The 16,623-nt window shown below is 39.5% G+C and overlaps 1 protein-coding gene across 2 annotated transcripts in view; it reads right to left on the reverse strand.

The window, feature by feature from the left end:
* Mon2 (MON2 homolog, regulator of endosome-to-Golgi trafficking) overlaps positions 1-15,584 on the reverse strand; it is an 89,369-nt gene extending 73,785 nt beyond the window's left edge. For both annotated transcript variants that reach the window (XM_048360459.1, XM_048360451.1), the window contains exons 1-2: positions 15,089-15,584; positions 55-118 (exon numbers count right to left, since the gene is read on the reverse strand). In XM_048360459.1, coding sequence (XP_048216416.1) covers positions 55-118; positions 15,089-15,199 — 175 coding nt within the window. In that variant the 5' untranslated portion in view covers positions 15,200-15,584. The remainder of the gene's footprint in view (positions 1-54; positions 119-15,088) is intronic.
* Between the last annotated feature and the right edge of the window lie 1,039 nt (positions 15,585-16,623).

Genomic DNA, 16,623 nt, shown 5'->3' on the forward strand with positions numbered 1-16,623 from the left:
TTACTATTAATCAATTTTCATTAAATATTGAATTTGTAATGCAAAAAAAATTACCTGCCAAAATTTCGGAGTTTCTTGCAGCTATTGTTTTAACTTTTATTATTCCTGATTCGGCAGCCTGTAAGAACAAAAAAAAAAAAAAAAAAGAAAAGAAAAGAAAATTGACAAATCAACATGAGTAATCTATGATAAGCAGGTTATATATATATATATAAATAAATAAAAATTATAGGCACAAATAGTTACTATGATCTTAATTTCTAAAACACCAAATATTAAACCTAGCAGTGACTTATGCATAAGATGTAATAAAATATAATTATCCTACGAAAGCTATACTGCTGTGCACTGCCTTCCTCTGCCTTCAGGCATAGCCTGACCAGCATAAATTACTATTCCCCTTTCCACTGCAGTACCACAGCTTTAACTCAAGGCTGCGAGTTCTCTCTTAACTTGTGGGCACTACTACAAGACCTGAACTTCCACAAAACAAAATTACTGTTTGGGAATTTAAAAAGCCAGTTTTCTTTTTTGAGAATGGATAAGTAAGCACATTGTTATTACTCTGTTATACTTTTATAACCATTCATTTCCATTTTCATGTGTGTAAACTATTGATAACAGTATGTTTAGTTGGCAGTTACCACAGTCAGACAAAGACACTACATGTAGTTCACATACAAAAGATATGTGACCAGTCCCAACTGAGCTGTACTCTAGGCATAAAATACACATTAGATTTTTGAAGGTTTAGTACTAAAAATCCAATGTAAACTATTTTCCAAATACATTGATTACATAGTAAAATGATAATATTTTAAATATATTGTGTTTAATCAGATGCTATTAAAATTAAAATGTCTGACCTACTGCTGGTAGCTCATACCTGTAATCCTAGCTACTTGCAGTTCCAAGCCAGCCAGGGCAGGAAAGTCCTTGAGACTTTTATCTCTAATTAACTACCAAAAAACCTGAAAGTGGAGCTATGTGTTTGTGGATGAGGGCCAGCCTTAAGCACAAAAGCTCAGGGAGAGCACACAGGCCCTGAATTCAACTTCCAGGACTGGAACACAAGAAAAAAAAATTAAATATGTTTCTTTTCACTTATTACCATCTCGATTGCATTAGTGGCCCATAGATTGTCCTTCTATTGTATAGAACTGATACATAATATTTACATGCTATTTCCATCAATCATCTGGAAACATGGTTATTTTATACCTCATATTGATCTTTTCCCCCTCCCCAAAATAATATTTACATGTTCAAGATTTCCTATTCACTTGCTCAGTATTTACTAATTTATTTTATCTTTTTGCTTGCTAAGAGAAAAGTGGTAGAAACCTCTAATGGTTTAAAAATAATTATGGGAAAACACAGTGTTCTCTGTGTTCCTAATTTGATAACCAGCAGTTTATTATACAAAATACAGAACACATTGTAGACTGTAACTATGGCATGTGTAAGAGATCTTTGTCATTTTGTTGCTTCCAAGTAAGTGAAGACCTTACTTAAGTTTGGAGAATTCATTCCCTGAGTTTTGGTGAAGGCAGAGACTATCTTCTACTTTTCAAACTGAAAATACCAGACTACTTGATCTCTCCAAGGCTCCAGCAGGCTCTAGCTACCCAAATAAATATACCCATCAGGGATTTAGAATTTGGAGGTTAGTGTGACAGAAAAGCAGAGAAAACAGTAAAGGTAACATCTGGATTCAGAGAGCAACAAAATCAGTGGTGGTCTGGAATGACCAACATAGTCCACATCACCCAGTCACTGTTCAGAAGACAACAGTAATGGTCTCCCTGGCTGCTTACTCTCTCTGTGCTCCAGTACTTTTTCTAGGGCCTTCTACTGATTCTGTGAACCATTCAATATTTAATCAGTAAACTTTATTCTGCTTAAGTCAACCAGAGTCAGTCTTTGTTGCTCACACTAGGACTTACTTCTGAAACTTTTAAGGAACAGAAATGTCTCAAATTAAGTTAAGGCAGGCTTTTTGAGCCACACCTCCATTTTCAGCCCTTCCCAGGTTAACCAGAGATAAGAATCTCTCATGGACTTGCCTATCCAGGCTAGCTTAGAAAAAATTCTCAGATCTCAGCCTCCTGAGTAGCAAGGATTACACTTGTGAGCCACTGGTGCCCAGCAAGTATAAGTGTGTAAGTGTGTGTGTGTGTGTGTGTTTATAAGCAGTGCATATTAGAAACAGAGAATCATGGTTTGAAGGCAGTCCTGGTAAGAAGTTAGCGAGACCTCCTGATTAACCAGTAAGCTGGACAAATTAACATGCTTCTGTCATCCTAGTTACACAGGTTTATATAGGACAATGGTGGTCTAGGTAGGCCTGAGCAAAAACACAAGTCCTACTTGAAAAATAACTGAAGCAAACAGGGCTTGCTAGCATCTACCTAGCAATCATGGTGCCCTGATTCCAAACCCCATTACCACCAAGAGAGTGAGAATGGTAGAAACCACATACTGGCATTCTTTTTAGTCTCTAGAGAATTCCAATGTTCACTGAAATTTGAAAAGTCACTACAGTAACGTAAGCCAGAGATGATAATGGACAAGTCCAAGATGATAGTTGTTACATTCTGAATATAGTTTGAATATGTAGAACACCAAAGCAAATTTACTACTGTAAAGATTTTAAGACACTGAAATTCTCATTTCATACTGTGTAATATTCACACACCTTCTCATAAATTCTCTTGAGTTAATTTCTTACTGGTAAATTTCTTACAGATGACATTATTCTACAGTATTGGGATTTGTTCCACTGTCATCTTCAAAAGCTTAACTTCTCTCCCTCTTACTGTGGCACTATATACTTTACATGCATCCAAACTCAATATCTCATTTTGCTTCAGTGTCAACAGACTGATCTAACTGAACCATCATAAATATCAATGTTATTTGGCCAGACATCCTAAATTCTAATCTGTAAAAACTTTCTTACTAGCTCCTCAAATTGGTTCTGTGACCTTGCTAATACTAGATGGAAAGAAAGGATTTCAAGTTTGCTAGTTTTTTGACTTACTGAGTTAAACAAGAGTTAACATGAATGCACATGTGTTTAACAAATATTTTAATGCGTATAATAAGAACAAATAAAGACTATTTTAAGTTGCTCTAAGAAGTATTTTAAAAGACATACAAATAGTATTTTCATTCATAAATTCAGTGATTCAGCAAAGGGACTATTTATTGTCTTTGATATAATTATATAGCAAATTTTTACATTCAAATTCTATTACTGAGGGCTGGGGATATGGCCAAGTGGCAAGAGTGCCTGCCTCATATACATGAGGCCTGGGTTCAATTCCCCAGCACCACATATACAGAAAATGGCCAGAAGTGGCGCTGTGGCTCAAGTGGCAGAGTGCTAGCCTTGAGCAAAAAGAAGCCAGGGACAGTGCTCAGGCCCTGAGTCCAAGCCCCAGGACTGGCCAAAAAACAACAACAAAAAAAATTCTATTACCGAAGTATTTTGAAATTATAGCATTATTTTCATAGGTACTCCAAGTTGTTAGAAAGCTTTATAAACAGTAGTCACTAACAACACATATATAATAAGGCCACCCTAAAATAAGTACTGTAGTCTTAACTTCCCACCCTAGTATGCCAATTGTAGCCTTCATATTGAAAAAAAAAAAGAACACAAAAAACATCTGTAACAACACAGGTCTTCAGAGTCCGATTTCTATCTACTTACAAATGACTAGGAGTAGAATGGATCTTGTTCTATAAGTATCCCCTTGAAAGCTGGGTGCTTGTCCCTCATGCCTATAATCCTAGTTACTCAGAGGGCTGAGACCCAAAGATTGTGGTGTGAAGCCAGCCTGAGCAGGAAAGTCCATAAGACTCTTATCGCCAATTAACCAATCAAAAACCAGAAGCGGAGCTGTGGCTCCAATGGTAGAGCATTAGTCTTGGGCAAAAAAGCTCACAGAGTCCAGGCCTTGAGTTCAAGCCCAGGACACACACATTCTCTCTCTCTCTCTCTCTCTCTCTCTCTCTCTCTCTCTCTCTCACACACACACACACACACACACAGAGTATCTACTTAAGTTGGAAGTGTAACATAAGTCATAAGGTCACATTGAAGACCAAACTAAACTAAGCTAATGTAAATGGAAACAAAACAAGTCTTCTGCTAGTGTGGTGACACATGCATGCCACATGCCAGCAGTAGTACTTCCACAGTTAGTTGCCCCCCCCATCCTCATTTCCCTCCCCTCAATTTCTAAATACATAAGACTCCTAATCTGCATCAATGTTCCCAAACTACAGGGCTTATTGAACAATAGAATTATCCATCCCTATTAAGTTTTTTCCTTCAACCCATTATGTCTATTTCGTAATATATCATCTGGTCTTTTTCTCTCAAACCCTACTTCCACACTTCCAGTAATGCTCATTTCAATCTAAAGGGTCTCTAGTTATAATCTTATCCTCCAGCCACCCAGGGTCTCCACTCTGTTGGTTCCTTCATATCCATCTCTACTAGTATTTCTCAAAATTACTGAGTTGGGGTTTAGTTCAGGGTTGAACACTTGTTTAGCACAAGTGCTGAGTTTAATCCTCAGCATCATAAATAAAGAAAATAAATCCCCAAATTTAGTAGTTTGAACCAATCTTCGTGTGTGTGTGTGTGTGTGTGTGTGTGTGTGTGTGTGTGTGTGTGTGTACACCAGTACTGGGGCTTGAACTCAGGGTCTTGTACTCCTGCTTAGCTTTTTCGCTCAAGGCTGGTTCTCTACACATGAGCCACACCTCTACTTCTGACTTTTTCTGGTTAACTGGAGAAAAAAGTCTAGGATTTATCTGCTGGCTTCAAACCATTGTCCTTAGATCTCAGCTTCCTGAGTAGGTGAGATTACAGGCACAAGTAACCATTGTCTGGCTCAGAGCCTCTTATTCGTGTTTTCCCTTTTCCAAAAAGTGATCTACCTCTTGAGCCAAACCTCCACCTCTGGCTTTTTGCTGGCTTTGAACCAAGGTCCTCAGATCTTAGCTACTTGAGTAGCTAGGAATACAGTCATGAGCCACTGGTGCCCAGCAGAAAGTCTTTTTTTTTGGGCCAGTCCTGGGGCTTGAACTCAGGGCCTGAGCACTGTCCCTGGCTTCTTTTCGCTCAAGGCTAGCACTCTGCCACTTGAGCCACAGTGCTACTTTTGGCCATTTTCTATATATGTCGTGCTGAGGAATCGAACCCAGGGCTTCATGTATACGAGGCAAGAACTCTTGCTACTAGGCCATATTCCTAGCCCGCAGAAAATCTTTTTAAAAGAAAAGAAAAAAGAAGCCAGGTACCAGTGGTTAACACCTGTAATCTTAGCTAATCAGGAGGCTGAGGATCACAGTTTAAAGCCAGCCTGGGCAGGAAAGTCTATGAGACTCTTATCTCCATTTACCTTCCAGAAAACCATAAGTAGCACTGTGGCTCAAACATAGTAGAGGTAGCCTTGAGTGGAAAAGCTCAGGTTCAGCACCCAGGTCCTGAGTTCAAGCCCCATGACCGACAAAAACCAAACCAAACAAAACAAAAACAAAAAACAATAAAAAGCAACTCTTATACTCAACATTTATTTTTTTACTTTTTTCTATGAGAACTATTTTGCTATACATGCAATGCTTTAACCCAATCATTTCATTTTATGTTTCTCTAGCTTAGCTATAAACCCCATCATTACTAATGCCTATCACAGTAACTTTTAAGCAGTAGCTACATGATAAATGTATCTAAAAGAATAAATGAAATGTTCTAAATAGTATCAAAATTCACCTACTTAGAGTGAGAGGGAGAAGGAGGATTGTACTGCCTCCCAAAGTGAAAAAAAATCTCAGGAGATTTGATTAAGGTATCTGCCATGGGCACACTCCTCTGTCTCTCTGGGTTCTGCTCCATTCCCGGATATACATCCTCAAGCTACTTCCACCTTGGCAACAAAATGGCTGCACCTATTTCACATCTCACAATTCCACAGGTCACTTTCTAGAGGATAGAAAGGGTTTCTTTTAGTAGATTCTGAGGATGAAAGGGAAGCTTTTCTTTCCTAGGCATGTTCATTGGCGTTGGCAGGAATTGAAGTGGGGAGAGGAGGACTTAAACTAGATTAAACTCAACCAAGGTACCCTGGAAATGGCAATAGCATGAATTTATCCAAATCCAAAGGGCTGAAAACAATTTTTTAAGTGTAAAATACTGACAGAGAAAGCAAAGGGGATGGAGACCTTTAAAAAGAGATAAGAAAAAAGTGAAATCTGAGCTAATTTCAACTTAGATAATAAAAGTACTCATGAGACACATGTAAGGCATGGGACCGCCTGAAGACTTTTAGATACCAGGTAAAATCAGAAGTCAAGTTCACACTTGGGAGTACTTAATAAATATAATACTCCCTAGAAGACAATATACTCATAAAAAATTACTACACTGAAACCAGTAAGATTGTTTTTCCCTAACATTCAATTACTCTACAATCATATGTATACCTGTATACCATCCTATTCAAAAACCTCTGGCTTCTAGGAAACAAGAAAAATAAATTTTCTTTAACATATGAAATGAAAAACTGGAATATAGATTATATGTAGATGAGTAAGATTATGTAAGGCTATAAGTATTATATAATACTTTCCCCCTTTTTCTTAAAAATTTAATCTTCAATAAGTATCTAACACCTCCTGAGTATACAAATGTTTTCACTATACTGGACAGAAGGATAAACAATAGGCTATCTCTTAGTCCTTAAGGACTTACTTAGAAAAGAAAAAGTATACTTTATAATAGAGTTACAGCGACTCTAGAGTTACAGGACTAGATAGAGCACTTATCTAGCATGTGCTAGCCTCTGGGCTTGATCTCTAGTACTGAGAAATACAGGCTTACATACATACATGTATTCAGCATCATCTTGAGGCCAGAAGAAAAACCATGAAAGCAGATAATGAGCTAAGCAGAAGAGCATGGAGAAAAATGTTTAAAGACAGAACTGGGGAATACTGAAAAAGGAGAAACAGAATATAGAGTATTATAAAAGTCAAACTAAGAAAGTTTAAGGGGGAAGGAAAGCAATAGCAACCAATAAGGAAGCAGAAAGAAGCTAAGCATGTTTCAAAGGTAATTCCAGTATGATACTATCAGGGGAGGAAAAGGAGACTTACAGATGCAAACACAGAGTTTCACATGCCAGTTCCCCATGTTCTAGCCTTACTATCTTGTACAAATGACTGAATATCTCTAAACCTCTCTATAAAATGAAATATTTACTTACTCACTGCCTATTTTTTTTTTATCATTTTGTAACAGGGTCTTGTTATGTCCTGAGCATGGAATTACAGGTGATTCACCACATGTGGCTATATACAATATTTACAAGGCAAGCACTCTACCACTCGGCCATATTCTGAGCCCTGTATACAATTTTTAAATGGAGTGCTGCACTATAGTCAAACGATGCAAAGTTCCCAGCTAAATTTTACTCAACCTTGAGTAAGTTTTGTTTTTGCATACCCAGCATATTTAAGTTCCCTCATAACACAATAGCAAAACCAAGTATTTCCTACATAGTTGAAAACAAACTATCTTGTAGAAAAGAAAGGCAAACAATTCAAGTTTCTAACTACATCTTCCTTTTTTATTTTTAAGTCAGAGACAAAGTCTTTTATTTCTGGGTCACCAAAGCATAATGCCAAGAAGTAATCAAAACAACATTTATAGCTGGCTGCTGGGGCACATGACTGTAATCTTAGATACTCGAGAGGCTGAGACCTGGAAGATCTTGGTTCAAAGGCCAGCTCAGGCAGAAAAGCTCAGTAGAGTATCTCAAAATAACCAGCAAAGAGCAGGGCTGGAGCCTGTGGCTCAATAAAGCGCTAGCCTAGAAAATGCCAGACCTTGAGTTTAAACTCCAGTAATACCACAAAAACTAATTATCTATTTCCATTCGTGAATACTGAATAGGGATTTATTGTACTATGCTTATGGGAGAAACAATACAATACCAAGAGAAAAATAACTACAATACATTATAAAATACTAAACTAAAACAGCTCACAAAAAGGCACATAAAGATGATCCAGCCCTCAGCCTTCATTGTGAAAAGGTCCTGAAAATAGGGTCTTACCCCTCCTCAGAGGCTCAGACTTGAGCCCCAATTCTCAAATAAAATGGAATTTCATAGTAAATAGACATGATGTCTCTTGCACCAGCAGCCTTTCTCGGCCATTAGCAGAAAACAACAACAGAAAAACCCAGAGTGAATATGAAGAACTCCACCAGAGGAACTGCTTTTAGGGAGCAAAACTTTTGCCAGCCAATTTCTATCAGGCTTGAATAAGCAGTACAAAACTTAAGACTGGGAAGGCTTGAATTTTTTTAAATATTATTTACACGATAACTTATTCTATGATATTAAAAAGGAGAAAGAGAAAATCCATTCAAAATGGAAGCCTGCCACCTCCATTCATCTACTTTCCTGTTTTACTACACATTCCCTGGACTTCATTATCTTCTTGTACATGTGGATTTAACAATCGGAAATTCAATGTCTCTACCACTGTCCTAATCCCTATCCTGGAGATCTTTTGTTCTCCAAACCCATTGCCCTGGAGTAAACAGACACTGCCAAGTATCTCCAATCAATTTCAATATCTTCTGATTAATCAAAACTATTGCATGTGTCCTTCATTGGGAATTATATCTAGAGCTCACAATCCACTGTCATTTGGATCACTTTTCCCACTTAAAAGAAAACAACCTTAGTGTTTCAAGTTTACTTGTATTTCTCCACAGTGACCCACTGATCTCCTAGAACTTTCCACTCACCATTTCTTTTACCACTAATTACTTCTAGCAGCAAGCTTTCTTCCTATCTTAGAAAAAAATAAAAGTCACCCAGAACTTAAAGTCTCTCACATCTCTCTTTAAAATTTCTCAAGCCCATTTTTTTTCCTTTTCCTTTCAGCTTCAGAAAATTATTTCCTCCTCAAATTGAAGTCCAGTTCATATGAAACTCCAGCTTTTGTAGGGACCCTGCTCCTATATCTTTAACCTATTTGTTTTTTTGTTTTTGTTTTTTGTTTTTTTTCCAGTCCTGGGCCATGAACTCAGGGCATGAGCACTGTCCCTGGCTTCTTTTTGCTCAAGGCTAGCACTCTGCCACTTGAGCCACAGCGCCACTTCTGGCCGTTTTCTATACTTGTGGTGCTGAGGAATTGAACCCAGGGCTTCATGTATAGGAGGAAAGCACTCTAGCCACTAGGCCATATTCCCAGCCCCACCTATTTGTTTTGTTTTGCTTTGTTTTTTTGCCAGTCCTGGGGCTTGAACTCAGGACCTGAGCACTGTTGCTGGCTTCTTTTTGCTACCACTTGAGCCGCAGAGCTGAGGAATCAAACCCAGGGCTTCAGGTATACGAGGCCAGCACTTTACCACTAGACCATATTCCCAGCCCCTTTTATTATTTTTTGTTTTTCTTTTTAATCTTTAACTTTAGTCTGCCTATCTGTGCGTATCTACTGAACACTGTTCCTCATTACTACTGGTGCCTTTGTTTAGGCCTGACAGTCTCACTCCAGTGCTCTTCCTGGCTCCTCTCACTTACTCCTATAGTTTCTCATATCATGTACAAACCCTACATGTAAATCTGAAATTCCAGAGCTCCCTCTTAAATAACAAGTTACTTTTTCAAATACCTTCCTAGACAGTTCCATTTGAATGTCACCTATAAATATTAATATATTCAAGACTAGACATTCCTCCCACAGTTACTGCCTTTTCCTATATTCCTTTTCCTAGTAATCCACCTACTTTCAAAGCCAGAAACCTAGGAGACAGAACAATTTCTCTCTCTGTTGTATGAAAGGCTCTCATGCGCAGATGATTTTACCTACCAAATCTCTCTTTACATCATCACCCATTTAGCTGGGATGACAGGTTCACACCACCACACCCAGCTTTAATGAGATGGATCTCACTTTTGCCTAGGCTAGACTTGAATCCTGATCCTTCCAATCTCCATCTACTAAGTACCTGGGATTATAGGCATGAACCAATGCTCAGCCCCTTCAACATTTGTTTCCTATTTTGTTTATTTATTTTCTTTTTACTATCTTTAAGTAGTTGTACAAATGAGATGCCATTTAACAAAGCAGATTATGAATACAGTGTATCTTGATCAATGTCACCCCTTTCTCAACAGTTTCACATTCCTCCCCTAACCATCCCTTCCTTCACTCTTCTGAATTTTGTAGGATATATACTGGATTCTTGACTACCTTCTCCTCCTCTCCATTTGTGCACTTCTTTCCCCTTGATCTCACGCCACCCCTTTCATGTACCCACTTGCTGCTGTTCTATTTTGCTGAACTTTGATTTTGCCTTTCTAAGGAATTAAAGTATTTAAGATCTTCCTTGATCTATCATACTTCAGTTAATACATTTATATACACTTGATTCTATGCGATGAATTTACTTTTAAGGTTGTTTTTTGTTTTGTCAGTCCTGGGGCTTGGGACTCAGGGCTTGAGCACTGTCCCTGGCTTCTTTTTGCTTGAGGCTAGTACTCTACCTCTTGAGCCACAGCACCACTTCTAGCTTTTTCTGTTTATGTGGTGCTGAGGAATCGAACCCAGGGCTTCATGCATGCTAGGCAAGCAATGTAACTAAACCACATTCACAGCCCCCTAATTGTAAATTTATACACCAAATCTAGCTCCCACATATAAGGGAAAACTTGCTTCCTTTGTCTCTCTGGGCCTGACTTATTTCACGTAATTTTATCCAGGTCTTTTTATTTCTTTTTTTTATTGTCAAACTGATATACAGAGCACTTACAGTTTCATACTTTAGGCATTGGATATATTTCTTGTACTGTTTGTTACCTCCTCCCTCATTTTCCCTTCCCCCCAGGTCTTTTCATTTCTTTACAATTGATATAGTATTATTCTTTCTAATGGATGAGTAAATCCCACTGTGTATATACACCACATTTTTTTTTATCTATTCATCTGTTAAAGAGCATGTGAAGTGATTCCATACTTTTGCTATGGTAAATAGTGCTGCAATAAACATGGTTTTGCTAGTGGCTTTACCGTATCCAAGAGTGGAGCTGTTGGATTACAAGGTAGCTCTCTGTTTAATTTTTTGAGGAACCTCCAGACTGCTTTCCGGTTGATTGAACAAGTTTATATTCCTACTACCAATGTTATTAGTGGGCTCCCTTCTCGCTATATCATCGCCAGCATCTTTTATCTATTTCTTGATAATGGCCATTCTAACTGGGATTGAGATGGAATCTCAATGTTGTTTTGAAGCACAGTAAATTGAAGAAAGTAACAATAAATAAAATGGGACTGCATCAAACTTACAAGTTTCTGCATAGCAAAGGACATAGCTAACAAGCTAAAAACAACCTTCAGAATGGAAGAAGATTTTTGCCAACTGCACATCAGACAATGGACTAATATCCAGAATATACAGAGAACTTAAAAAATTAAGCCCTCAAAAAAACGAATAACCCAATTAATAAATTGGCTAATGAGCCAAAGAGAGTCTTCTCAGAATAAGTAAAAATGTCCAACAGACAAATGAAGAAATGCTCAACATCTCTGGCCATAAAGGAAATGCAAATCAAAATTATGTTTAAGGTAAAATGAAAAGTTACCCACGGATTTTCAAATGAACTGGCTATTTTAATTATACTTTAAAACTTACACTCTGAGCTCAGCACAGTGGCTCACATTCATAATCCCAGATAGTCAGGAGGTAGAGATTAGGAGGATTGAATTTCCAGGTCAGCCCAGAAAAATAAAGTTCGAAACTCAAGGAAAAAAAAAATTAAAGCTAGCAAGTACCAGGGCTGAGACACTATCTATCCTTTATCAATATTCTTTCTCTGTTTTACTAAGAGACAAGGAAAAATTACTTACAACTTTATTTTTTTATTAGAGTACGTGCTTTATTACATGTTTACTGTTTTCCATATTTCCATGATACTTACAACTTTAAACAAGGACTAAACTTCAAGTTGTACTTAATTTTAGCTTTTTTTTTGGCCAGTCCTGGGCCTTGGACTCAGGGCCTGAGCACTGTCCCTGGCTTCCTTTTGCTCAAGGCTAGCACTCTGCCACTTGAGCCACAGCGCCACTTCTGGCCGTTTTCTATATATGTGGTGCTGGGGAATTGAACCTAGGGCCTCATGTATACGAGGCAAGCTCTCTTGCCACTAGGCCATATCCCCAGCCCTTTTAGCTTTTTTTTAAAAGTCCTAGGGAAGGAGAGAGACAAGCCTTTCAAAGCAGATCCACATTTAGAAGTGTTTTATGTGATTAAGTTCATGAGTAGTTCAGAATGAGGTTTGCTTGCTTATGTTTGTTTGTTTACTAGGGAAGGTTCCACTATGGACTCCAGGTTGGCCTCAAACTTCACTACTCCCATCACAGTCTCTTGAGTGTGGGGGATAATAGGCAGGTGCCACCATACCTGGCTGAGAATGAGTTTTTTTCAGATAATACTAGGAAAGGTAACAAACAGTAAAGACACCCTTGATCTACGGGTAGAAAAGTATTTTACACTTAATAAGGTCTACCTACCACCCAAAAAGAAAATGTCACAACCTTGTCAGTTCCTGAAAGAAAAATGAATACAAAACGTGGCATTGCTTTTAAAATTTACTGCAGAGGTCAGTGCTGGTTGCTTATGACTAAGATCCTAGCTACTCAGGAGGCTAAGATATAAAAGTGTGAGGATCTGAGTTCAAACCCCAGTAAAGGCACCAAAAAAAGGGTCAAAATTGAACACATCTTTTTTGTGCTGGTTAACTGTAGATGGAGTCTTGCAGACTATTCTGCCTAGGTTAACTTCAAACCTCAGTCTTTCTACTTTCTGCCTCCTGAGTTGCTAGGATTATAGGTTTGAGCTACTAGCTCCAGGCACATTCAGCAAATCTTTATAGAGCACATGTCCACATACAAAATTATGTATCAGTGACAATCACAGATTTTTGCCATTGCTGCAAAGAATAGATACAATTATAAAATACCTCTCTACCCAGTGTTCAAGTAAAAGCTAAGCTTTAATAAAAGCTCTGGGGGCTGGGAATATGGCCTAGTGGCAAGAGTGCTTGCCTCATATACATGAAGCCCTGGGGTTCAATTCCCCAGCACCACATATACAGAAAACAGCCAGAAGTGGCGCTGTGGCTCAAGTGGCAGAGTGCTAGCCTTGAGCAAAAAGAAGCCAGGGACAGTGTTCAGGCCTTGTGTCTAAGCCTCTGGACTGGCAAATGAATGAATAAATAATAGCTCTGGATTATGAATGTCTTGATCTCTAGAACATTGTAAATTCCCTGTTTAGAATCCCGAATGCATTTTTTCAATAAAAATAAGAAATAGCAAGTAAGTTCCCAGGTTAGCCTACAAAGGCCTATAATAGAGGAACTATAGTTTTTAATATGGATTATCAGAACTGGAAACAGTCTGTATTATATATTGTTAAAATTACAAAGTAAGATTTGCTTTTTTCCTCTTACATCTACAACAACCTAGTCCTCAAAATTCTTTGAAACAGCCTAATTCTTAAAAATTGTTATGCCTTTCAATGAACAGATAATACAGAGAAGATAAAATCAATATTTAAGCAAATTACTATCTGAAATGAAATATACTATCTTCCCCTAGGTAGCACATCTCGTTTCCATCATCAGGTATTATTGGCTTACTTTATTAAAGAAATACAAGCTGAGTGTCAGTGACTCACACCTGTAACTCCTAACTACTCAGGAGGCTGAGATCTGAAGATCAGGGTTTGAAGCCAGGCTGGGCAGAAAAGTCTATGAGATTCTTAACTCCAATTAATCACAGAAAATGCCAGAAGCAGAGCTGTAGCTCAAGTGGTAGAGCGCTAGCCTTGAGCAAAAGCAGCTCAGGGAAAGTGCCCATGCCCTGATTTAAGCCTCAGAACCAGCACACACAGAAGGAAATACAAGACAAGGTTTGTTGAGCCAAGACACTCAAAGAAAAGATTCCTTGGAAGCCTAAAATACAAACCTTACCAGTGAAGTTCCAATTGTAGAATATTTATAATAACAATGGTATTTTAAGTATAAATCTATGAAATTCCTTGGTGAATTTTTTAGGGTAAATGAAACCTGAATATACCAAGCTATCCATATTAAAACAGGGTAAAGATAAAAACAAAACAAGTTCAACAGCAATATCACTGAAATAACTTATTCTAAAGAACGAGAAAGGAAATTGTACAGATAAAACAAAATTTAAGAATCAAAACAGTATCTTAAGAGAAAGAACCACAGATTAAAGTAAAGGTAGTATTTAGAGTTTTTATTTGTATTTATTAACTCAAGCATCTCTATTAATAACCTTCTCTGACAACTTTCACATTATAAAACCACACTTCAATCCTATTTACCAGCTTTCAAACACTGTAGGTCTAAGAAGATGCAGTGCTGGAACTTAAGTTCAGGTGTTTTTTGCTTTGATTCCAACCCCCAGATTTCCACTACATAACAATCAAGTATAACAGGGTTAACTGTGAGTCTCCCACAGTTGCTGTAAATTAGGTGGCTCTGAATGGTTTATTCATTCCTCTTCAGATTGATATCTGTACGTATCTCTTAATCTGAGTAACACAGACCAAGAAGGAAATGTTTCCAACTTGGTGAGAAGCATAGATTTCACCGCAATAACAGATAACTTTTAAGAGCAAGAAACAGCCATACATTTTTTTTTTCAATTCTGGCTTGACCAGTTTCAAATCTGAAAGGGGGTTTGAAAAGGTGAGAGAGTGTTATAACACACTCATCTGTTGAATTCGCTGCACCGGTTCTCCGTGCGAACTTCAACCAAATCAAGAGAGGAAAAGGAGAGTGGAAGAAACCAGACAGCTTCAGACCTCTCAAAGGCCAACATAAACAGCGATTGTGCAACCGCCTACTGTGTTAAAACCTGCAAAGGTGAGGGCCAACAGGCAAATGAGACAGGGCTGGAGGCTGGCGCGGGAGTAAAGGACGGGGTCTACTAGGACCAAAGCATGCACACGGCGCCTTTTCCAGTTTACCTCCTTAACCGGCGGGAATTTCTTCTTGCACTCCAGGGACAAGGCCCGCAAGTCACTCTGCATGTTCTCCAGAAGCTTCTTCACGGCCTCGGGGCTGTTGGTGCCGGACATGATCCTCCAAGGGCTGAGTCGTACTCACAAGCTTTGGCACTGTCAACTCCTCGAGGGGAGGGGCAGTGACCTCCGAGCCCCTCCAGCCCTTTCCACAGCCCGCCTCTCGGGTTCCGCCCGGGATCGGCCGGGCCTGGGCAGCGACCCCAAAGCGCGCCGGATCGCCCCGCGAGGCCTCCGCGCTACACCCCCGGTCCTCTCCAAGGCGGCCCCGCGATCGCCCCGCCCCGCCAGGCACCGCCAGCGCTGGCGGAGGAGCCCACTTTAGGTGGGCAGGTCTTTCCTGAAGCTGCCACCCGGCCCGGCCACACCGGGCGTCACCAGACAACCAGACTAGATGCTTCAGTGCTGGCTGCTCAGGATCCCCAGACTCGCAGACGCCATTAGCGGAGTCACCCACAATTCCGAGCGCGGCCGGGCCACGTCAGTCGCACTTCCGGGCACCGCGAACCCCGCCTCCGCTGCGGCCAACCAGGCGGCGAGCAGCTGAGGGGGCGTGACGCTCCGGTGAGGGGCGTGGTCAAGGGGAGGAGCCATCCAGAGAGGGGTGGGGCCGCACACGGCCAGGCTGGATTCCTTTCCCGCAGCGCTCTCCCGGACTCCAAACCAGGCATCCAAATAGGCCAAAGGCCGGGGTGGGGCCTCTGGGATTTGCTTCCTTTTCCCTGGCAAATGCCAGAGCACAGCCACGGGATGCTCACTGGCGCATCTCTTGCGTATTTGCATTCTATTTTTGTGTATTGCTTCCTTTTGCATTAATTTAATCTCATTCTGATCACTTCTGCACTCTCGAATCTCTGGATTTAGGACGCCAAATCACATCCTGTTCATCCTCCCACACATTCCGGAATGAAAAGCTTCTATGGAGTTTTGCAAAGTGCCACTGGGGTACTTAGTGCAGATTTATGATTACTTTTTTTTTTTTTAACGAACCTATGAAGTGACAATGAAAACTTGCCTTGTTTCCAAAATCACTCAAGGTGAAACGAAATTCCTCCAGTCTGCCTGGCCTAAAATAAAAGTGTCTCCCCAACGAAAGGAAAACTTTCGGGGAAGCTGAGCTTTCTGTCTGTGTAGTTTGTGTTTTGAAGCTATATGGTCTAAAAAAAGTACCTAGCATATAGTAAGTAACCAAGAAACAGTTGTTGAACAGATTAATAAATGTCCTACTAAAAATCAGAATGTTGAGGCTCAAGGAACCAATTAAAACTTTTCATTAGATCTGATATGCCAAGTAACTATGAGGCAAAAGTTAAAAACTTCATTTGTGCTTCTGAAAGATCTAGATCAGTGGACTTTTGCCCAGGATCATGAAATGAGAATGAATAAAGTGGAGAGAGAGAGAGAGAGAGAGAGAGAGAGAGAGAGAGAGAGAGAGAGAGAGAGAGAGAAAGAATAGGAAATGTATTTAGTATTCTGTCAAT

The sequence above is a fragment of the Perognathus longimembris genome, chromosome 1 (assembly GCF_023159225.1).
Source record: "Perognathus longimembris pacificus isolate PPM17 chromosome 1, ASM2315922v1, whole genome shotgun sequence".
Lineage (NCBI taxonomy): Eukaryota > Metazoa > Chordata > Mammalia > Rodentia > Heteromyidae > Perognathus > Perognathus longimembris.